The following is a 23,707-nucleotide window of genomic DNA, read 5'->3' on the forward strand; positions in this document are numbered from 1 at the left end:
TCATGGTTATTTTTAGACTGTACCACCTCTACGTCAGCCATTTTCCTTATTCTCCCTCCATCAGAACCACCTAGAACCTGCTTCTGGAACTGTGAGTTCCAATAGATGAGTTTTTGTTTTATCTTGGATGGAACCAGGATGCACAGTCATTTTTAGCCCATACCTCCCTCCTCTCTTTTTTGATTATTCAGTCATTTTAAAATCATGTCCAATTCTTCTTGACCCCATTTGGGGTTTTCTTGACAAATATACTGGAGTGGCTTGGCATTTCCTTTACCAGCTCATTTTACACATGAGGGTTGTCACTTGCCCAGAGTCACACAGCAAGTAATATTTGAGGTTGGATGTGAATTCGAAAAGATGAGTGAGTCTTCTTGATTCCAGGTCCAGTACTTTATCTACTTTGTCCCATAGCTGCCCTCCCTCCTGTCTAGCTTTCCTTTATGTGTTGTCTTACTCTCATTAGAATGTAAGCTCCTCGAGAGCAGGCACTGTGTTTTATTACTTTACCCTTGCACATCCCAGCACTTAATACAGTGTCTGGCACTTTTAAGTGATTAAATACTTTATCATTAAGTCATTTAGTATTATTATCATTAATCATTATATATTAAATAATAATCTTTCATTCATTCATTCAATCACTCCATAGCAACACCATTCATCAGTTCATATTAGAATACTCACTGTTATATAATTGAGTTTTCTCTCTCTAATCATCTCTTCAATTTAATCAGGTCTGAGTTCTAAATAACTGACCAAAAATCAAGAGATTTGAGTTCAAACGCTTGATAGCTAGGTGATGATCACAAAGTCACAACCTCTTTGATCTCCTCACCCATAGGATGGGGATAAGAAGACTTGTAGTACCTACCTCATAGTAGATATTCATGAGAATGATTATTAATCTGAGATCTGTCAGTTATTATTAACCATGTGACTGAGCAAGCTGTTTGCCTCTCTGGGCCTTAGTTTCCTTAAATGTAAACTGGTAATAAATAAGACTGCTTGGCAGATGTTAAAACCTTCTAGGATTGCTGTAAAAATGAAAGGAGGTATGCATTATGAAAATGCCCTCGAAATAGTAAAGTGCTATATTTATGTACTGTTACAGTGGCTATACAGTCCAGCCATCAATATCACACCAGAGGATCTTGAAGGTGGAGAGGAAATTACTGGTTTGAGAGACATTTCTAAGACAGATTCAATAAATGGCCCATAGTAATGAATAGTGGATGAATAAGGTAGGAATGATGGCAAAGAAAGAATCAATAATGTCTAAAAGTTTTGAGCAGAGGTCAGGGGAGAAGAGACAAAGTATAGGACAATCAGAATTAAAATGCGATCCATGAATGTTTATTGTTGTTGTCAAGATGAAATTATGACCACTTGCAGAGCATTGGGAGAAAGTCTTACTTGCAAAAGAACACAAATAAAAAGAGCCTGAAGAGGAAAGTCCACCAGAATTATAATGAAAAGTATCCACATGGCTACTAACAATCCTAGCTCTAGCATGCCAATTTCATCATTTGCAAAAAGATGGGCTTAGCCCATAATCACTAGGCAATTGCTAAGGTCTTTATCAGCTCTAAAATCCCATATTTCCAAAAAAAAAAAAAAAAAATCCTGTATTTATGTTGCCAATTTTGACAGTGAATTTTTTTTTATAAATAAATAAAATGACTCTCCCGGGGGAAAAATGAGGTCAGACTTTGAAAATGAGTTACATTTACTCCATCCAAATCTTAATAACTCTTTGTTTAGTTAGAATTTTATGCAGAAATAAAAATAAACTCATCTATGATCAGTTTAAATAAGTGGCAATTAATTACCAAGGGATTCTGAGAAGTTGTCTCTTTTTACTCCAGATCCTAATGAGAAGAATATTCACTATGAGGTGCAAAGAGAGGGGGGAAAGAAAGAGATTGGATTGAAGGACATGAGGGAACAGTGATTTAAGTTCTATCACTTCTAGGATTTATTCATAAACCACAGCGTGTCAGAGAGTGTGTGTAAGTGTTTGGGAATTCATGAAGTTGGCTGTAATTTTTGTTGTTTTAGGAGTCTCTCTCTTTCTGCCTCCCTCCCTCCCTCTCTCTATTTCTCTCTTTCTCTCTCTCTCCTTTTATTGTTGGTGGAAGACAAGCAATAAAGGGTTCCATTACTCACTAAGGCAGTGGCCCAATGTCAGTCCTCGTGAGAGGAGACATAAATCCTGGTTCTTGCAGAATAGATTCTGCAGCAGAGACTTGGTTTGCACATAAATGCTTTAAATGCTGCACTGTCCTATTTCCTTAATATATTCATGACACCCAAACTTAGAAATATATTTCAGAATCAGGAATACAACAGGGGACGAGCCTAAGGCCAATGGAGATGCGAACATAAGTTATTTCCATTTCTAAATTCGATTATTGTTAATACTCCTTTAAACCATTCCCAAATTATCTTGTGAAGCAGGGACTATTAGAACTGCATTATCAAGTTATTGAGCAAAGATGGAGGCCTAGGAGAACATATATGTCAGGGCAAGAGCCAGAGTTGCTGACCTTGATGTACGTTAACCAAGCCTGCTTAGAATCCCTGATTGAATTCCAAACCCTTCATTTTGCAGAGATATAAACTGAAGGGAGTTAAATGGTTGACTCAAGGTCCAGCAGTTTCAGAATTTGAACCCAGGTCTTAGCTCCCAATTTAGTGATCCTTCTTCCTTTTCACCTTGACAGAAAGCTCAAAATCCTAGATCATCAAACTGAGCTTCAAAACAACTTAAAGGCATTGCCTTAAGAGGAATCTTCATTCTCCATGGAGATATGTAATGTACAGAGACAAGACAAGAACCTGCCAACTAGGGCTTGGGACCTGGGACGGGATAACTTCAAAAAAGTGAGGATTTAAGAAAGAGCCACTAAGGAGTCCAGATTTGGCTGAAAAACAATATAAGTTTAGAAAGCCACAATGAAGACTAACAGTAGAGGACCACATCTATAACAAGGAGTCAAAAATAATTTCCCACAACTATGCCCCTAATAGATGGAGCACTTATAAGGTACTTACTATGTGCCAGGCACTGTGCAGGGGAAACTAAAACAAATAAAACATTCCCTACCCTCAAGGAGATTAGAGAAAAGTAAAGGAATATGTTGTTGTTTTTTGTCCTTTGTACCCAAAGAGGATGTCATGACATGTAAGTGAACTGGATTGAAGTGAGGGATGGCTATGCAAGGTCACTTGCCTCACTTTTTCCTCCAGAGCCATCTAGGTCCAGTGGCCAGATGTAGATCAGGACAACTGGAGGAATATAGAAAGGATGTGAAGGAAAAACAGCCTGGAGCTTTTAAAACATAGTGGTTTAGACAAGGTGGTCACCAATCAGGGCTCAGTATTACACTGTAGATAAGTTTATCAAAGTCAAATCATGATAGAATTGTCTTGTGACAGTGCTATTTTCTCAAGACCCAACTTGGGAATTCTTTGTTGTTTACAACTTCATCTGGTTCTATTTAGAATTATTAACACAAAAAAAGGGTTCTGTCTCTGATCCTTAGAAAAGTCAGCATTGTTTGAACATTAAGGATTTTATCTTTTTTCAAATAGATAAACAACTAAATTGTGTTTTAAATATCAAAAGTTATTAAATAAGGATTACTCTGCTTAAAAAAACAAAAACAAAGTCAAGGCAAACTGTTATGACAAAGACCAGATAAGACCTGTGCTAGAGAAATTATGTGTGTGTTTTGATCCAGAAGCAATTTAGCTCTGGCCAAGATATGGTGAATCTATGAGTTGGAGAGGACCCTTTGGAGCTAGTATCAAATAACAACAGTCGGCTGCATGCAGTCCATAATGTAACCAAATTATATTTAATATTTAAAAATTATTAATATATTTACTATATAATGCATTTAATATAAAACACACTCAGATTATATTTAATACCAGATTAATGGAATTCTAGGGATTTATTGCTAAACACAAAATTATGATTTTTTTTCCTTTGTCTGTTTCCAGTCTTCCCCAATGAAAAAAAAATAAAGATTAAAAAAAAAAATCAATTATTTTTCAATACATCCCACTGGATTCTCCATTTATAATAAAAGAAAATACAATCAAGGTAAAACAATTAACTAAGCCATCATATGTGTCAGCTTATGCAACAAAACATTCTTGTACATCCCCATCTCTCTGTCAATAAGTAGAATGCCATACTGAATCATTAGACAGCTCCTCTACAACCAGTGTAGAAGTCTATAACTAGATCAGAAGTGATAAGTAGCTCAAAAATCAGAGTCATTCATCCAAAGTTGATTTTCTAGTTCATCTAGAGAGATCACTAACTGGACAGCAACAAGGTCGGTCTGAAAGCCAGAAATTGTAGTCTGAGGGCTAGAGCAATTTTTTGGTTTTATAAACCTTTGGAAAAGATTTTAATGGAGGGAGATTCAGTTCCAAAAGCAGATAGAACATCTGAGATAGAAACTGTCCAGTGTTGTTAATTGGTTCCATGAAAAAAAATAAATGAATAAAATAATATGATAGGGTAACTCATTAACACAAGATGATTTGTATCTAGGCTCAAAAGAAATAAAGGCAGTGGACATGGACTGAACATATATATGTATGGAGGTTTGGGGACATACAGCCAACAGGCATGTTGACTGTCAAGTATAAGGCAGTCTAGAATTTCAAATCTGTTGTGGAGACAACAAATATATTGCCCTAGATAGGGCCTTTCTTCTCTGGAGAGAATCCATCCCAAGCAAATTTACACAGCTGTGGGGTGAAATGGAAAGAAGCAAAATGGTCTAGAGGTCAGAAAAACCTAGATTTGAAACCAAGTATTATATCTTCCATTACAACAAGAAAAGCATAGCATTCAGATTGAAGGATGTGGTCATACTATTGTACTGCCCTCATGAGAACACATCTGGAGCCTTGCATTCAGTTCTGGGCACCATATTTTAGGCAGAATTTTGATAAGATGGAGCATGTGCAAAGGAAGGTGAGCAGGAGGACAGATTTGGAGATAATGATACATGAAGATCAAAAGAAAGAACTGAGAATATTTAACTGGAAGAATAGAAGGCATATAAGGGCGTGTGTGAGGGAGAGAAGAGAATTATCTTCAAGGATTAGGCTCTTTCTATTTGTGATTTCTAGGCATATAGATCTTGGCTTCATTTAAAGAAAAATGTCCTAACAATCAAAGCTGTCCAAAAGTGAGCTTTGCTGCATCAAGAGTCAATAGGTTCCTTATCTCAAACTATGGCTACGGGCTAGAGGCAGCCACTGAGGACATTTATCCCCCTCACCCAGGGCTATATATGAAGTTTCTTTATTTAAAGGCCCACAAAACAAAGTTTTTGTTTTTATTATAGTCCGGCCCTCCAACAGTCTGAGGGACAGTGAACTGGCCCCCTATTTAAAAAGTCTGAGGACTCCTGCCTAGAAGGTCTTTTAGAATAGGCTGGTTTGGGAGGCTGTTAATGTCTGTTTCCATACAAGACTAGATTAATCTGAGATGCTAAAATTCTGGAGCCCAAGTCTTATAGCTGTAATGCCAAATGGTTGTAACATATTCGTGATGCAATTGAAACATGACATGGATGTCTCAGCTGTGGAATAGCTACTTCAGAGGAAAAAAGTTTTGTCCAGATTAATATTCTTCCAGAAAACTTGTAAGGTACTCTTGTCACTACTTTTGTCACAGGTAATATACTCACTTCTGAAGAATGTTGGGTCTTATCATTGAAAAAAGTGTTTTATAAGCTAAGTTAAAAAGTCAAGTCCTACTTTGGCTTTGCCACTGTATGACTTCTGGCAAGTCACTCCCTGGACTTGAGTTCCATTGTAAAATGTAGAAGTTGGGCTTGGATTCTCAGCCCTTCCAGCACGAGATCTTATGATAGGATACCTAGAATGCGCCTTAGCTAGAATGAGTCCATAATCTAAAGATGATTTGAGATACCACAGATGCATGCAAATGATTTGTTCCCCTTCTCTCCATGAGCTCATAATCTTTCTCTAATAATCTGTGATAGCCTTCTAAATAATCTCCATTTCCGAGCAGGACCAAGAGATCATTATATACTTCAACAACAATACTATATGATGACCAGTTCTGATGGACCTGGCCATCTTCAGCAACGAGATCAACCAAATCATTTCCAATGGAGCAGTAATGAACTGAACCAGCTACGCCCAGAGAAAGAACTCTGGGAGATGACTAAAAACCATTACATTGAATTCCCAATCCCTATATTTATGCCCACCTGCATTTTTGATTTCCTTCACAAGCTAATTGTACAATATTTCAAAGTCTGATTCTTTTTGTACAGCAAAATAATGTTTTGGTCATGTATACTTATTGTGTATCTAATTTATATTTTAATGTATTTTAACATCTACTGGTTATCCTGCCATCTAGGGGAGGGGGTAGGGAGCTAAGAGGTGAAAAATTGGAACAAGAGGTTTGGCAATTGTTAATGCTGTAAAGTTACCCATGCATATAACCTGTAAATAAAAGGCTATTAAATAAAAAAAAAAAAATAATAATAATCTCCATTTCCAGTTTCTAGTTCTTTTGCTTTTACAATACATGTTTCTCTTTCTTTCTACGGTCTTATCTCCTTGGGTATATATGTGTTGCAATAGGATCTCTGAGTATGGGTAGGGATATATTAGTCACTTTTCCAACATAATTCCAAGTTGTTTTCTAGAACAGTTACTTCAATTCACAGCTGTACCAACTGGGTATGGGTGTATTCTTGCAATATTTTAAATGATGACTATTCTCAATTCCAGTTCTCTTTGCCAAATGTTGGATATAGGTTAAAAATTCAGAGTGGCTTTCAGTTGCACTTCACTTATTTTTAATGATTTGAAGCAATCTTTCATCTAGTGGCTAATAGTTGGCAATTAATTTATTTGAAAACTCTTTGTTCATAGCCTTTGATCATTTAATTGTTGGGAAATGGTTCTTGAGCTTATATGTGTGCATGCTAATCCCTTATATATAATTTTATCATATGAGATGGTTTTATCATATGAGAAGTGTTCGGTTTGTATTCAGAAATTAAGGTAATGCCAAAAATAAGGCATCGATTAAAAACAAAGAAAAGAAGTAAATGACCAAGGGGAAAAAAAAGAATGTAAGTTTCTTGAAAGCAAGGACTGTGTAATTAAAAAAAAAAAATTTTATACTCTCTCCAGGCATAGCTTCTCATCTGCAGTAAGTCTTTACAATGTATGGACTAAATGCTGAATGGAATAGCATCTAACCAATCCAGGATTTAGACACCTACAACTACGCTTAATAATATCCTCTGACTAAAGCAAAAAACAGTTGTCCCTAAAAAGAAAAAACAAAAAACAAAAAACAGAAGCTTTAAGCCAGAATTTCTCAAATGAATTTGGCCCTAGTGTAATATTCTCTCTAAAATGTAATGTTTGTGTCTCTGTTGAGATTTACTTGGGGTCTCTGGGAGCAGCCTTCATTTCAGTTCAGTAATCGCCACAAGTGCAGCCAACGATTAAAGTCCAAATCCTTTATTATCTTTTTCCAAGTCTTGTCCCCTTTCCTGTGTCCTGGTTAGCTTTCTTATAGTCCAGATCCTTTATTATCTCCTTCCTGGGGCTGGGAAGCTTTCTGGAGAGCCCTTCAATCTGGCCTTGGTTCCAAGAGCTTGAACTCCCGCCTGCCTTCTCTGGCTTCTGAATCTCCCTGTCTGAATCTTGGCTGGGGCTCCTAGCCTAGATATGGTCTTTTATGAAAGGTGTGAATCTTGTAGAACTACAGTAAATACTAAATACATGTACTGCACTAGAGAACTGTTAAGCAACATGCTAAATTAGATAACTATTGTCTCTATGAATTCCACTGACTTAGCACCTTGTTTCAAGTTCTGGCCCATAATACTCTGGAACACTTGGAACATCACAATTTCATTCTTTGTACTTCTAACCCCAGTGCCCAGCATAGTGCTAGGCACATGGTAGGCATTTATTAAATATTTGTTGACTGACTGATTGATGAACCCCATAAATTTTGTTTTATCAAGGAAGGATAGCCTGGGAGCATGGGATATCCTGCTGGGTGAAGAGGGCAGATTAGAGAAATTCTGGCCTCAAGTCTATTTTCATACTGAGAAAGGCAACTATACCAAATAAGTATTTATGGTTCATACATAATTTCATCTTTAATATTTTACAAGATGGAGAGGAAAATATGGCCAACATCAACCATATTTTATGGAAAGGGCTATTCCAATATCCTGGTATATGCAAGTTTAGGAAATATTGTTCTAAACAAGGAGAGAAAATGAATGAAATTAAAACAAATAAAAAACCAAATTGCTTTGGGAGTAGCATAGTAACACTGGCTCCCTCTGTCAATGTTAAGTTGACTAGATCACCCTTCAGAAGGAGCACAGGATGACTGAAAAAAAAAAAAAAACCTACACTGGCTGGAGTGCCCTCTAGCCAAGTTTCACCTGCTTGGTAAGGGGCCAAGGACTAGTACTTCTTGGAGTGATCTTCTAATCCATCTTGAAGAAGGAATAGACATAATTTATTTTTTTTTTTTTTGTTTTTTGAATAGATATAATTTGTATCTCTGCCCCAAATTAAACGGTGTGCTTGGGAGTGGGGATATCATCATTAACAAATGCAAAGCAGTCCCTAAATGGGAAGGCTGTGATATCATAGGCTATGGCAGCCCAAACTTTTCAATTACCCAAATGATCCATCCTATCAATGCTTCCTCCATATTCCTGCCACGTAGGGGTAGGTGATAAAGCCATATTCTTTCAAACCATTTCATGACAATGTAACTTATATCCTCCATAGGAGCCCATCAAATGTTAATAGTCCTTTCAGACCTCCTATTCCAAGGTAATTCTTTGAAAACGCCTATATATACATTTTAATTTTTCACCTCATTTACAGTGTTATAGATGCCAAAGCAGCTGTAATGTTTCTTTTAATGCTCAGAAAACATAATGCCAAAATGTAATTACATACCAGCTATAGTTTATAGAGGCAGAGGCCTCAAAACATATGGATGGGGAAAGGCTACAGAATTACAGTAAACCAAGCCCAGCAGAGCGTGGCATTTTAATAGACATATTTCAAATAGAGAAAAGCATAAACAATTTATATTTTTCACTTCAAGCTCATTCTTTTGAGTAGAATGCTATTGGGAGTATGATTTTATAAACAAAAATCTACAACATCTTTATTAGGGTCAACAGAGTAGCACTTGAAAGGAACTGAAACATAGATAAAGTCACAAGAGTAACCATGAGCTTTATCAGCATAAATATTTACTGAGTACTGCTTGCCTGCTGGGCACACTGAACTGGCTGTTAATATGTATCCTGCTCATTAAGTTTCCATGTCTCTTTGTGGGAATAGATATTAGTATCATGGTATGAAAAAGACATCTCAGAACATTACTTTGTGGGAGGACAAACTGTGAAGTTCTTGTACTCCATGATTTCTAGAAGGCTCCTCAAAACTCCAAAGACTAATCTGGCACATGAAAACAGATTTTATACATATACACACTTTATACATGTTATACATATATTATATTACACACACATATATTCATGCATAGATATATGTATGTGTATGTAGATATACCTATATAATAGCTAAATGTATGTATATATATACATACACCTATATACATACATATACATGTGTGTTCATGCATGAGGAATACAGAGAAGCCTCTATGTATTTAGAAATATTTATAGCACCACTTTTCATGGTAGCAAAGAACAGAAAACAAAGTATATGTTTGTTGGTTGGAAAATGGCTCAAATCAACTGTGGGAAACAAAGTGATAGACTATTACTGTGCTACAAGAAATGAGGAAGATGATGGATACAGAGAAGCACAAAAAACACATATGAACCCACAACAATAGAAATGTAAAGAACAACCATTACAAAATGAACAGTGCAAAATCACAAAGAACTAGTTTGGTTTCAAAGGAGATATATGAAAAGACACTTCCTACTCTTTTGTAGAAGTGAAGATAGAAGGGAAAGGGGTTCATATGAAACACTGCATATCTGATCAGATTTTTTTTTAATGTATTGACCAGTTTTGTTGATTTTTCTTTCTCCTTTTTTAAAACAAATTATTTGTTATATGGGATTAACTCTCTGAAAGAGACAAGAGGAAGAGATATAGAGATAAATTTAGGCAATGAGAAAAAGAAAACCAAAAACTGCAGAGTAATTAAAGGTATGATAGGAGAAAAGTTATGACATTTTATATGCCAAAATTAATTCAGACATCAGTAGTTACAAGTAAATTTGTCTGGTTGTTTGCTAGTCCGTGTTCTATGTTAAGTTTTTAATAAAACATATATTTTTTTTGAAAGAAAAATTAATTCTTAGAAAGTATACTTATAAAGTATCAGGACTTGGAATTAATGGATGAATCACTGGAGAACAACATATATTAAGGACAGTCCTTGCCTTTAAGAAGTTTATATTCTGATAGGTACATACAATATCATTGAATCAACAAGTATATCTAAAAGAGAATATTCTTATGTCCTTCTCTAGGATGAAGGAGGGTCTCAGCATGGTGCTTACCTAACAACCCTGGAGATAAATATATTAATAATTACAAAGATAACATGTTATTCAAGTGCCATACCTCTGTATTTTCTTTAGAAAAATGTGTAAAGTAGTGAGCCAGGAGAACAACTTATACAGAAACAACAACATTATGAAGATAACCTCTGAAACACTTGACAATTCTGAGCAATGCAATGACCAATCACAATTCCAAAGGACTAATGATGAGGAATGCTGCCAACTTCATGACACAGAGGGGATGGACTCTGCAGAAAGAGAAACAGTTTTTTGGATGTGGCCAATGTGGTGATATTGTGCTTGACTATGCACATTTGTAATAAATGATTTGTTTTTGTTTCTTTTTTTTCCCCATGGGAGAGGATATGGGAAGGAAAGGAAAAAAATGATTAATTGAAAAATAATTTCTAAAAGTAGAAGAGAGGAAGGAATAAGCATTTATATACTGCCTATTGTGTGCTAGGTACTAACTAAATACTTTTTAAAAATATTGCTTCATTTGAAAATAATATAAAGTATTACTTCTTTCATATGTTTATTTGCCAAAAGAGCCAAAAACAAAAATAACATGTGTGTAAGGGAAATTGATTTTAAAAAAACCAACCTGTGAAAAAACAGTCTCTTAGATTAAATGTTGAGAAGAGACACAATATTTCAAGAACCAGAGAGAATTACCACTCACATAAATTTTCTGAGAGAATCTATTAATGGGAAGAACAATAAATGAGATAATGATTGGCTTCATTATAGTCAATCATCTCATTTGCACGTGATTGACTTTAGAATTCTGAAGCTTATAACTGACAAAATTATAAATGAAACAACTATTGGAACTATGGGTAGATTATAAAAGGATTGTTGAGTTCACAAGTGACAGAAAAAGAAAGACATCTTGAATTTTGCCTCCTTCTTATGATAAAGAATGATGAGTCAGTGATCCCTGGGGATCACTAACCATTAGAGGGAGAAGGAAATCAACAGGAGAAGCTAGAAGATGGGACAGCTGGAGAAGTAAGAGAATGAAGTGAACACAGGAGGAATCATAAGAAGTTAAGGGTAAAGGTAGCTAGATGGCATAGTTGATCAAGTACTGGCCCTGGAGTCAGGAGAATCTGACTTCAAATCCAGCCTCAGACATTTAACTAGTTGTGTGAGCCTGGGCTAGTAACTTAACCCTAGTTGGGAACAGCAGACAGAGAGGACTCTGAATTAAGAGAACTGATTTTTTGGCTGGAACCTTGCTTATATTGCTCTGCTGATTGGCCGGGGAAAGATTATTCTTGCAATTTTTACCTTACTTAAAAAATAATTTCTTTTTTAAAACTGGTGGCGGAAAAAAGTTAATAGTATCATGTCATGATCTTGTGTAAATGAGAAACATATTGATGGGGGGTGCTTAGTAATTCAACTAAGTAATTCTAAGTAAAACTAAGTAATTAAACTAAGTAATTCAATTGCAACACACACCAATGTTACTCCTAAGATCCTCAGAATAGAGAAAATTTGAGTTGTAGCATGGTTATGACCCGCTTCTGGAAAAGAATGCAGGTTGGGATGAAGAATGCTTTGCCATATGAGGCTCCAACAGCAACAATCAACAGTAAGTAGCCTTCTTTCTTGCAAGAATTTAGCCATTCTGTTTAATTTGAGACAACTGTTAACCCAATCTAAAAATCATTTATTAAGCACCAAATAGTTGCAAGCCACAAAGCACAGATCTTATTGGAAAAGTTTTTTTAATAGACTGATTACCTTGCCTCAGAGCAAATCATAGCCAGAGAACTTAAGAGAAACTAATAATCTAATCCAACCAATAAAGACCTCTTTAATCTCTTCCTGTTATCATTCTTTTTTCTCTTTTTTTCTTCTCTTTCATCCGTTTTCTCTCTTTTTTAATTTTCTCCTCTTTCTATTTTCTCTTTCTTCTTCCTATTTTTACATTCCCTTGCTTTTCTGTATTTTCATTTTTCCTCTCTATTCCCTCGCTTCTGTCTTTCCCTCTGATTCTAGGAGTAATATCTTACCTCCCCACTGCAGACTGGGATAAATTTTCCCTTACAAAGTAATGAAACTGTTCTTGAAATTGGAATGACTCAGGGAACTAAAGTATCCATCTATTGACATCACTTCCTGGTTTTATCAATCCAAAACAATTTAAGGTCTCTACCTGTGTTCTATTGATTGGCTGCATTTCATGGTGCAATTCAAGAGAAAAAAAAAGTTCTGTTCCAGCTCAATTAACTGGTGTTCTTAATGCCTATCCTTGTTCAATATCCTTTGCTTCCCATAGCTAAGTAAATTTCCTTTTGTTAAATACTGAAATATCAATGAATTTCTTTTTTCATTCTAATATTCTGAAATATCAGGGGATTGGCTTGAGTTAGCGGTAGTAGAGGTAGCCAAGAATAGCTCTCCTGTTCCCACCTACCTTCTTCCCTGACCCTCCTGCTACGTGTGTGTAAGATGAGTCAGGATATATTGAAACTCTTTAAAGTATCCATTTTCCCCTGCCACATGTAAGAAGATACTTTAAAGTAACAATAACAATTATACAAAGGAATAACAACATAAAACCTCTATCAATAAGCTTCTCAAAAATATTCCAAAGAATGTTTTCTAGGTTGGACCTTTGGAAGAAATCATGTATTTAACACTAAACCTTTTCTGAAGATACAAAGTAAAGCAAGCAGAGTCAAGAAAAAAAAAATAACTACCACAATGTAAATGGAAAGAACAACCACCACAAAACGAAAGGAAAATGAATGTTGCAAAATTACAAAGAATAAGTTTGGCGCTAAAGATGATATTGATGGGGGTGAACCCTGAAACTGTGTCCCTTTTAATCTGTAAAAGAGGGGAGATTCAAGGTTTTAAGCTCTCCCATGGGAAAAGTATACCTTTCCCAGAGTAGCCCTTCCCAAATTAAGTGGTTTCATTCAATCAGAGATCTTAGTTAAATCACACTCCATTGAAACTGAGATCTTTTGGGGGTGGCCCAGAGCCTCTTCAGGGAATTCCCAGATTTTGAGAAGAAGCCTTCCAACTCTCAGTTAAGTGATTTTATTCAATTGGAGATCTGTCTGATGGTCCTTGATTGATTAGCCCAGACAGCTCCCAGCTCCAGGTCAACATTTGCCCATATAACCAGGAGTCTGTTAACACACCTTTGCCAAATTCCTGATTAGGAATGTTGCCCACTAAGAAAGCCTCCTTCTTAGTGAACAATAAACTTCTCTTTTCTGCCACTCAGACTTTTTGGGTTTGCAAATTCTTTCCCATTGAATCTGCCCTGGACCAGAGGGGATTCCCCACCTCAATTCTTGTATCTCTTCACTACCACTAGCACTGCATCAGTATGAGAAGTCCACAGGTATGGGATACTGCAGATAATGTCAGATTTATTTTTTTTCCATGTAGTGGTTGATATTGTTAAATTTGTTTTCACCCTCTTTTTTGTGTTAAAAAAAAAGACTTTTGTTATAAAGGATAGCTCTCTGGGAGAGGTTGAAGGAAAGAAAGATATAAGGGAGAAAATCAAGGAAATATAACAAAAAAAAAAATCAATAAAATTAATTTTAAAAGCTTTTCCAAAATTTGACCCAAACTGTGTTCTTTTGTCCTTGACCAGTCTCAAAAGGAAGACATTAAGGAATCTAGAGATTTGCTGACACTTAGCCTAAAACAAATGCAATCTCTGTGTACACATGTTCTACCCTTGCTTGAGAAAAAGAAACAAAATACGATTTAAATATCTTTTCATTTATCTTTTTTTCTTCTTCCTCTATTGGCTCAGCAGCAACAAACTAGTTTTGGCCTGTCCCTGTATTCAGAGGCAAAAATTTGCCTGGCAGTACAGTACCTCACTGTGCAGTGTGAAAGTGGCAGGGGAAGGGGGTGGATTGAGGAAGGGTAGGATCACACCACCCTTGACCACATCCTGTCTCCTTAGCCTCCAGACCTTGTTCTTCCACTATAGAACTGTGAGTGATGGAGCCCCGGTCTTCCTCCACTTACATCATCATTGTAAGGAGTCTTGTGATGTCCTTGTAGTCCAGATGTGGCCTAGAGTGGTCAATCTGAATTATACCAGTTGGGCAGTAGTCCAGCAAGGAGATACACAATGACAGGAAGAATATGCACCTTGGCTTTTTAGACATCCTAGTGATGTAAACTGTGTCCCCCTGATCTTGCAGGGAGTGAACCTGAGTTAGAGAAACCCTAAAATCTCAACCCCTCCCAACCTCTGGGAGGGGCCCCATCCTCCAGTTCCTAAGGGAAACTCCCATGGGGATCTCCAATTCAATTGGAGAACTTGGCCTAGAGCATAATCACCACCCTTTATTGAGTTGAAAATTAGTCCTTCAAATTCATCTGGAGATTCACTCCCTAGCTTTGGGCCACAAAAATCCAATATAATCAAAAGCTGAAATCCAAACCTTTGCTAAAGATCCTAACAGGATTAGGCCTGTTGAGAAGTTGTTTCTTCTTAGTGTAAAACCATCTTTGCTTAAAAACCTACCTTTCCTACCTGCCTTTAGAACTAGACATCTAGGAAGTTGTTTCTCAGTGTAATCTTTTTTTTTTTTTTTTTTTTTTGCCACAAACATAGCCTGTATTTGGGATTGTGAAGAACCTGCAGCACCAGCCCAGGGATCTCTCACCCTCATTTCTCACACCTCAACCCTAGGATCTTAAACTACTCAGCTCTGAATTCCCAACCAGTAACCATGTTCATCCCAGGCATTTCCTTTCCTTCTCCCCCTTCATCTTTCCTTCCTTTTTTTCTCCCTCTGTCCTTTCCTTCCTTCCTTTCCTACCTTTTGCTGCAGATCTGCAATCAGATCAATCCCATTGATTCTTCTAGAAAGTGTCAAATGTCTGTTCCATTTTAAATTCCAGGGATTTCTCAGACCAAAATATCCTACCCAGGCCCTACCCCCCACCCCCCCATCCCCAGTGAATACAGGCTCCTCCATTCAACAGCAAGCTCCCAGACGCAGGAAATGTCTTATATTTGTATTTGTATCCTCAGAGCTATGCAAATAAACTCTTACAGATTACTCACCACAAATAGTCTCCTAATATCCCCCTTTAAGCACTCATTTTCAGTCTCCTTCTCTGACTCCAGGTAACCAGTTAAAGGATATGCTTCTCTAAAGTCCTCAGCATCTCCTTCCCCCCCTTTTCATTCATTTGACACTCTCACTCACTCTTACAGTATCAACACTTTTCTCTGTTCAAATAATGCCTAAATATGTGGCTTAGACCTGAAAAATCCAAATGGATCTCCCTTCTTTAGACCTGAGTCTTGAGAACATATTTCTACAGAGATGTTCCAATAGCTGTTCAAACTCAACAAATCCAAAATGCACAGGCTTATTCTACTTTGTTACAGCTCCAATGGATAGGCAGTTAAATAAGGAAGTATACAGAGAGCATTGGATCTGTCATTGGGAAGACCACTTTTCAAGTGTGACCTCATTGATCACCTATATAATCCTAGCCAAGTCACAACTTCAAATCTCTTCTACAGTAAAATGGGGGTCTGTAGCATCTGTTCCACAGAATTGTTGTGAGGACCAAATGAGTGATTTGTAAAAGGGTTTAGCACAGTCACTGGAATATAGTTATTATTGTTTTTGCTCTTGTTCATTAGTTTTTTTGTGACTTTATTTGAGGTTTTTTGGCAGACATATTGGTTTGCTATTTCATTCTTCAGCTCATTTTACAGATGAGGAAACTGAGACAGTGATTTGTCCAGGGTCATCCAGCTACTAAGTATCTGAGGCTGGATCTGAACTCATGAACCGGAGTCTTCCTGACCCCAGGCCTGGTGCTCCATTTACTGCACCTGCTAGTGGTTCTGGCATATAATAAGTAGTGTAGAGATAATAAATGCTAGTGTAGAGAAAAGTTGTCACAACACTGTAATTCCAGAATTATACTGGGGTACCTTAGTAGACCAGAAAATTTATATACCAAAAAAAGCTGTGATTTTAATTCCATGTGTTCTTCATGTATTTGTTGATGATAATTAGCATTCTCTGGGATCCATGATCGTCAAAATTTCACAGCATTCGTGGTCTAGCTTACTATGTCAATAAATCCACACACACCATATATATATATGAAATATAACATTCAATTCAATTCAACAAGCATTTGTTAAATGCTTCCTATGTACTAGGTAAGAGCTAACAGGTATAATGGACAGAGAACCTGCAAGGAAATGAGTTCAAGTACTGGTTCTCATATACTACTTGGATTATCCTGAGCATGTAATTTTACTTTCTTAGCATTGATCCAGTCAATTAAATCTATAATTCTGTTCTCTGAATTATAGATTTAACGTGAGGATTCATTGCTATACTGATGAAATCATAGGATGAAGGGGAAAAAAAAAGCTGTGGCAGGAATTCTGTTATGCAATTTTTCCTGGATTTAACTTACAGTTGGTGGGTAGATAGTACAGTGGATAGAGTGGCAAGTCTAGAATCAATTTATGAGTTCAACTCCAATCTCAGACTTATAACTGGGTGGCACTTTTGCCTCAGTTTCCTCATCTACAAAATGAGCTGGAGAAGGAAATGACAAACCACTCTGATAACTTTGCCAAGAAAACCGTAAATGGGGGTCACAAAAAGGTGGACAGGACTTTAAAAAATAAAGATGCACAGGATACAAAAAATGATGTATGAAGAAAAGATGATAGGAGCAGCATAAACCTTCAAAACCTCAGGCTAAAAACATTTAACCAGACTTAAGTGAACAGATGAGAATCTTTTGAAATGAGATTTTCAGTGAACCGAGAGGGAAAATATATTGTAAAAAAGACAGCAAACAAGAGAAAGCTTGAAGACAAATTTCCCAAATTCCAGTATAGTACCCTGACTCTTTCTAGAGAGTCAATTATCATTTAATGGAATCCTGAAATATAAACAATAATAGCTAACATTTATATAGTACTTTAAAGTTTGCAAAGCACCTTATATTTATTTTGAGATTTGATCAATAATCAAGTAAACCACACTGGGAAGTGGGTACCATTTCCTATCATCTCATTTTTACAAATGAGGAAACTAATACTGAGACAAACTAAGTGACTTGTCAAGGTCACACAGAGCATGTAAGTGTCTGAGAGAAGATGTGAACTCAAATCTTCCTGATTCCAAAGCCCATTGCTCTATCCACTGCATCCCCTCCACTGCTATTTTATCACCATCTATCCATGTCCCACTTCCTGATTTTGGAAGCCAAGTAATGACCAAGATTACTATCATCTAGCACTTCTGACAAAATGAAAACAACAAAATAATTTTTTAAAGATAGGTTAAATCCTAAGTTTTAACATAGCTGTAGACAGATTTCTTAAAATTACATACCTTGAAGAACGGTGTTCTGGTTTATTTCTTTCACTGCGATCTGTAAAGAAAGAAGATATTTACATGTTAAAATTTTCCTTAGCAGTAGAGGAAAACTTTAATTTCTCAAATATTTTTTCTCCATTCAATTCAATTCATATTTTTAAGTATCTACTATGCACAAGACATGTTGATAATAGTGGAGATTGAAGATGACCTCATCAGGCGAAGAAAAACATGTATATGCTTAAGTAAATGAAAAGGGGTATGTGTGCATGTGTGTGAAGACAGATCTAATAACTGGGATGATTATTTATGGAAGGCAACTTAAAGGATATATACCATGTAAATTAAATCTTGAAAGAAGATAAGGATTCTGAGAAATAAGAGCTGAAAAAGGAGAATACTCCTGACATAAATAAGGGAAGGATAGGTTAGATGAATCAATCAATCACAAAATCTTTATTAAGATACTACTAGGTAGGTGGCACTATGCTGGGCATTGTGGACACAAACAGAAAGAATGGAACAATCCCAACTCTTGAGGAATTATCATTCTAGTAATGCACAGAAACTGAAGATGCTGAGGTTGAAGATGCTAATTAATCCATTTTGACTAGAATATAGAATTCAAAGATTAACAATGTGAAATAAGAACAAAAAGATAGTTTGGAACCAGACTGTGGAAGATCTTAAATGCCAAACTTGAATCTCCTTCTTTCCAATGGCAAGATGGGAAACTATGTACAGAATGTTGTATAAACTGTCAGATGAGGTTTCAACTGTCAGATGAGTTTGCTGCATACATTGATTTTTGTTTATCTACTTTTCTTTATTAAAAGGGCAGGCTTATTGGCAAAGTAGATGGCAGTAGTGGTAGTGTAGCCTGAAATGATTGAGATGTCCAAAAAAAAGAAAGAAAGAAAAATCGGACTAAGCTTTGTATTTTACCCTAGAGGAAGTAGGGAGCTACTGAAAATTTTTGAGCAGTCAAGTGGAATGGTCAAGCCTGTCTGAGCTATATTTGTTTTGGTAGCTGTAATTGTACATTGCTCAAGTTTCTATTTAAAAAAAAAAAAGCAATTTAAAACAAATGTTGTGTTCTGCCCTTCACAGGAATTATTATCTGAGCTGAGAGGGTTTGCCTAGCTGAAGAGATGAGGATGGCATGATGACATAGCTCATAAAGTTTATTACTTATTAAAAATCATCTGGTCAGAAAAAGCAGCATTCAGTGGACTTATTTATTTTCAACTTTAGCTGTTTTAACTCCCTTGCCAAAACCACAAAAGACTTTAGCTAAGGGGGGGAAAAAGTGAGGAAACCAAAAAACCACAGATTACTCAACCCCAAAAAATCATTCCATGAATCAAGACTGGCACAAGTCCCCAAAAGGATAGGGAGGGGAAAATGTAGCAGTCTGCTAAATTAACATCTGCAAAAACAGAGGGGCAGGATGAATGCCTCTATTAACTCTCCAACTCCCAGAGATTTTTAGTCTTTGAATTTCAATTTCAATGCTAAATCCAGAGGAAAAAGTTTTTAAAAGAAGGTGAAGAGTGCCTGGTTAACATTTCTGAAAGGAAAAAGAGACTGGATTTGGACTCAAAAGCCCTTAGGCTCAAATCCTCACAACTCCAGCCTACTCACTTAAAAGATCAAATCACTTAACTTGGGTGATCCAAGGTTTTCTCGCATTTAAAACAAAAGGGCTAGACCAAATGGCTTTTAAAATTCTTTTCACCTCCAAATCCCATGAGCTCAAGCAATCAAGAAAAAGAATAACTAAAATATCCTATTGCAAACGAATAAGTTGCTCAATGAAACTTTATATAAAGCCACGATTTTTTTTTGTCCCTACTAAAAATTAGTCCACCACCATAAGTATCTGGAAAAGTAAAATAAATAAAAAAATTTAAAAATAAAAAAGAACATTTCCCACTGCCAAGCTCCTTTAAAAGTAACAACTCTAGAAAATCATCATAAGCCAGTGTTCCAGTATTACAACCCGAATTTCATAGCAATAAAACAGCTGTACCAGCAAGCTTTTCTCTCTCTTTTTTTTTTAACCATTTGGAGATAAGGTAAGGATAAGACTCTTAAGTATGCAAATGAGAGAAAGGAATAGAGTTTATTCAGTTCAGTTTAGTGTGATAGCAATCCTCAAACCTGACTATGGAACTCCTAAGCAAACATCTTTTCTTAGTCAAGGATTTGGCAGTCATGCGTTTAGGATTTGGGATTTTCATTAAAAAAAAAAAAAAAAAAAAAAAAAAAAAAAACTACTCGGTTCGGCGTGTTTCTGTACCTAACACAAGATGGAAATAACTTGCTAGTTCTAATTTGTTTTCCATTTGCATTTAATCTGATATTACTGTAGCTCTTTGAAATAAGGCAAGCTTTACTCCTCCCTTTAAGAAACACAACTTGCTTTTTTACCATCAGGTACTAACATCTGTCCAGCCCATATCTCAGCCGCTCCCAAAAAGTTTAAGTTCTTTATCAACTTTCCCATCCCCCCCCTTCCCCCCCCCCCCCCCCTTATCTTACTTGCAAGGTCTCACAAGGACACCTGATGCTTCCTTCTATTCAGAAACAATCTTTCTCATCCACCCTTAGCATTTATCCAAGCAAGCGCTCTTACCCGTGGCTAAAAATGACCTGTAAGAAGTTTCTATTCCTCTGGGAGGGACGTCGCTGGCTGTTAGGGTCCTACTTTCCTGCAGTGGCAGGATCTTCTTCGTGGTACACGGAGAACATGAAGGCACCAGTGAGAGGGGGAGAAACAGAGTCACAGTCTATGTAAACAACAGACAGCATCAGAGAGCTTCCCTCGAGGGCTCACTTCTGATTGGCAGATGGGCTATGACCAAGCCGAACAACTGGAATGCTGTCATTCGGGAAGTTAATGTAATGGAGTTCACTTTTCCTTTTCATTCTCTCTGGCAAAACAGGATCTCTGGACTCTCTGTATCTTTCCACTCAAAACATATGGGGGCTTTTATTCTTGTGTGGAGCTAGTTTTGTGGTGTTGGTTTTTTTTTTTTTTTAACCAGGAAGTTGATTTTGTAACCTATAAATATCACATTTTCTTTAAAGTCCATTCATATATACTCACATTCTTACGTATATAAACATATATTCATGTGCACAAACTCTGTACGCATAATACTCAGATTCCATGGAAGTTTTATTAATTTGGGTCTAATGGCTCAGTAATTCAATACAGTGGAGAATCCGCCCCAGCCCTGACCACTGAAAACAAAACTGAAACGCATGTTTTGGCTTCATTTTCCTGAATGTCCATAGTCCTTCCTTTTCTCCCTTGTATTAAGAGGTTATAGAAAGTCCTGTTTGGGAACAATTTCCTTTTCTTTTTATTTTTCCCTTTGCCCACTGCAAAAAGCAAAGATGGAACTCGGTGCCAAGACACGCTGGGTGCTGTATGAAGACTCTCTAGTTCTGATAAAACATGGAGTCGCCATGATTAATTCCAGGAGCCGAAAGGGAATAAAACCAAGCACGGAAGGCAGATTTCACTGATTTCTTGCCAACATGGACAGGAAAAAAAATCTGGCCATAAACACACAAAAGCAGCATAAGAAATGGTTATGAGAAAAATGCAGTGATTTTAGTTTGCCTCTAATATTCCAATTCTACAGAGAGATGCAATGAGGTATAGTGGATAGAGTCCATGAGACTTTAGTTCAAACTTAGCGCTTGACATTTAATAACTGTATAACCATATTTAGGTTACAATCTCTCTAAGCTTCAAGTGTCTCGTCTGTAAATGGGAATGATATTTGTTAATCTGTGTTACCTACTTCTCAGGATTGTTGGAAATTTTGGATGACAATGTATGAAAGGCACTTTGCAAATTTTAAGTTTCTCCCCACTTTAGTCCACCATCCACTCAGCAGCTTTCAGACTGATCTTAAAACACAAATCACATCATGTCTCCCCACTGTTCAAGACTTCAATGACTGACTCCCCATCATCTCCAGAATCAGATACACAAATACCTTCATAAACTGTCCCATTCCCATCTTCCTAGTCTTCTTATACTTTATTCCTCTCCATATCATCTGTGGTCCAGCAACACTAACCTCCCTACTCTTCATGGTACAAGATATTTCATCATCTCTTGATTTTATTTTCACTGGCTGTCCCACACCTGAAATCCTTCACCACATCTCCTCTGACTTGACTTCCCTGGATTCCTTCAAGTCTCACTAGGATTCTACCTTCTATAGCCTTGTTTTGCTATCTCTGAATGTTAATTCCTTCTCTTAATCATCTGCAATTTTTTCCCCCTGTATATATCCTATTTGTACATAGTTGCTTACATGGTATTTCTCCCATTAGACTATCAGCATCTTAACAGCAAGGGTTGTCTTTTGCACTTCTTTGTATACCCAAGCTAAACATAGTGACACATAATTAGGTGCTTAAGAAATATTTGTTATTACATAAATTTCATGTATTATTATTGATATTGCACCTTCAATCTCTTCTCTCATTGGCTTCTTCCCCTTAGTCTCGTTATAACCATACTCCACTCTTCAGTATTCTAAAACACACACAAAAAAAACAAATTCTTTCCCTTGGTCTCAGGATACCTTAGTCTCTTTTTACCTTTACTGCCAAACTCCTGGAAAGAATCAATTACACAGACTGTCTGAGCTTCCTACCACAACTTCCCTAAAAGCAAATCTTGCATCAACTGCCTTATGCACCCTTGAAATTACTGTCTTAAAGGACAATATTAACTTCTCTTTTATTTTTTGCACTTAATAGTATTTACTTTTTTTCCATTTACATGTAAAGATATTTTTATGCTTATTTTTATAAGATTTTGAATTCCAAATTTTTCTCCTCTCCTTTCTCTTCCCCCTCCCTAAGAGAGCAAGCAAGGTGATACAGGGTTTACAGATGTAATCATGGTAAACATGTTTTCATATTAATCTTGTTATGAAAGAAAAGTCAGAAGAAAGGGAAAAACCACGATAAAGAAAAAAAAAAACCCCTCTGAAAAGGTGAAAATATTATGCTTCGATTTGCATTTAGACTTTGAATGTGGTCAGCATTTTCCATCATGGATGTTTTGGAATTGTTTTGGATCATCATATGGCTGAGAAAAGCTGTCCATCATAGTTGATCACTGCACAATGCTGCGAGTAGACAGTAATAACTTCTTGTCAATTCCAGTAGTTTTGCTCAATCCTCATCCTTTTTCATATTTCAAAGCACTTGACACTCCTGATCACTCTTTTTCTTCTGAATCTGATTCCTTTTCTTAGCTTTGAAATATTTGTCTCTCCTTCATACCCTAAGTGGAGGTATGCCCATACTTATGTCTCTCTTCTCTACCTTAATAATTTCACATTTTCATATATTCAGTGATAATAAAAGTCTCCATGATAGAACTGTGAAGATTGAATATGAATTAAAAGCATAATTTTTTAACCTTATTTTGTTGTTGTTTGCATTGTTTTCCTCATGTTTTTTTCTTTCTTTCACCTATTAGTATAATTTTTCTTTCACAGCATGATGAATATGGAAATACGTTTAGAAAAACTGCACATTTAAACTATATTGGATTGCTTGCTGTCTATGGGTGGGGGTAGGGGAAAGAAAGGAGAAAAATGTGGAACACGATTTTGCAAAGGTGAATGCTAAAAACTATCTTTTGCATATGTTTGGCAAAATAAAAAGCTTTTAAAAAAAAGT

General features: G+C 36.4%; 1 protein-coding gene across 3 annotated transcripts in view; it reads right to left on the bottom strand.

Annotated features, from left to right (window-relative positions):
- SH3D19 (SH3 domain containing 19) overlaps positions 1-23,707 on the bottom strand; it is a 204,615-nt gene that overhangs the window by 105,991 nt on the left and 74,917 nt on the right. For 2 of the 3 annotated variants that reach the window (XM_031941646.1, XM_031941645.1), the window contains one exon: positions 17,999-18,038. In XM_031941646.1, the coding sequence (XP_031797506.1) occupies positions 17,999-18,038 (40 nt within the window). Of the gene's footprint in view, positions 1-17,998; positions 18,039-20,527; positions 20,581-23,707 lie in introns of those variants that run through there. The other variant, XM_023505943.2, reaches the window with a different exon arrangement.

The sequence above is a fragment of the Sarcophilus harrisii genome, chromosome 6 (genome assembly GCF_902635505.1).
Source record: "Sarcophilus harrisii chromosome 6, mSarHar1.11, whole genome shotgun sequence".
Classification (NCBI taxonomy): Eukaryota; Metazoa; Chordata; class Mammalia; order Dasyuromorphia; family Dasyuridae; genus Sarcophilus; species Sarcophilus harrisii.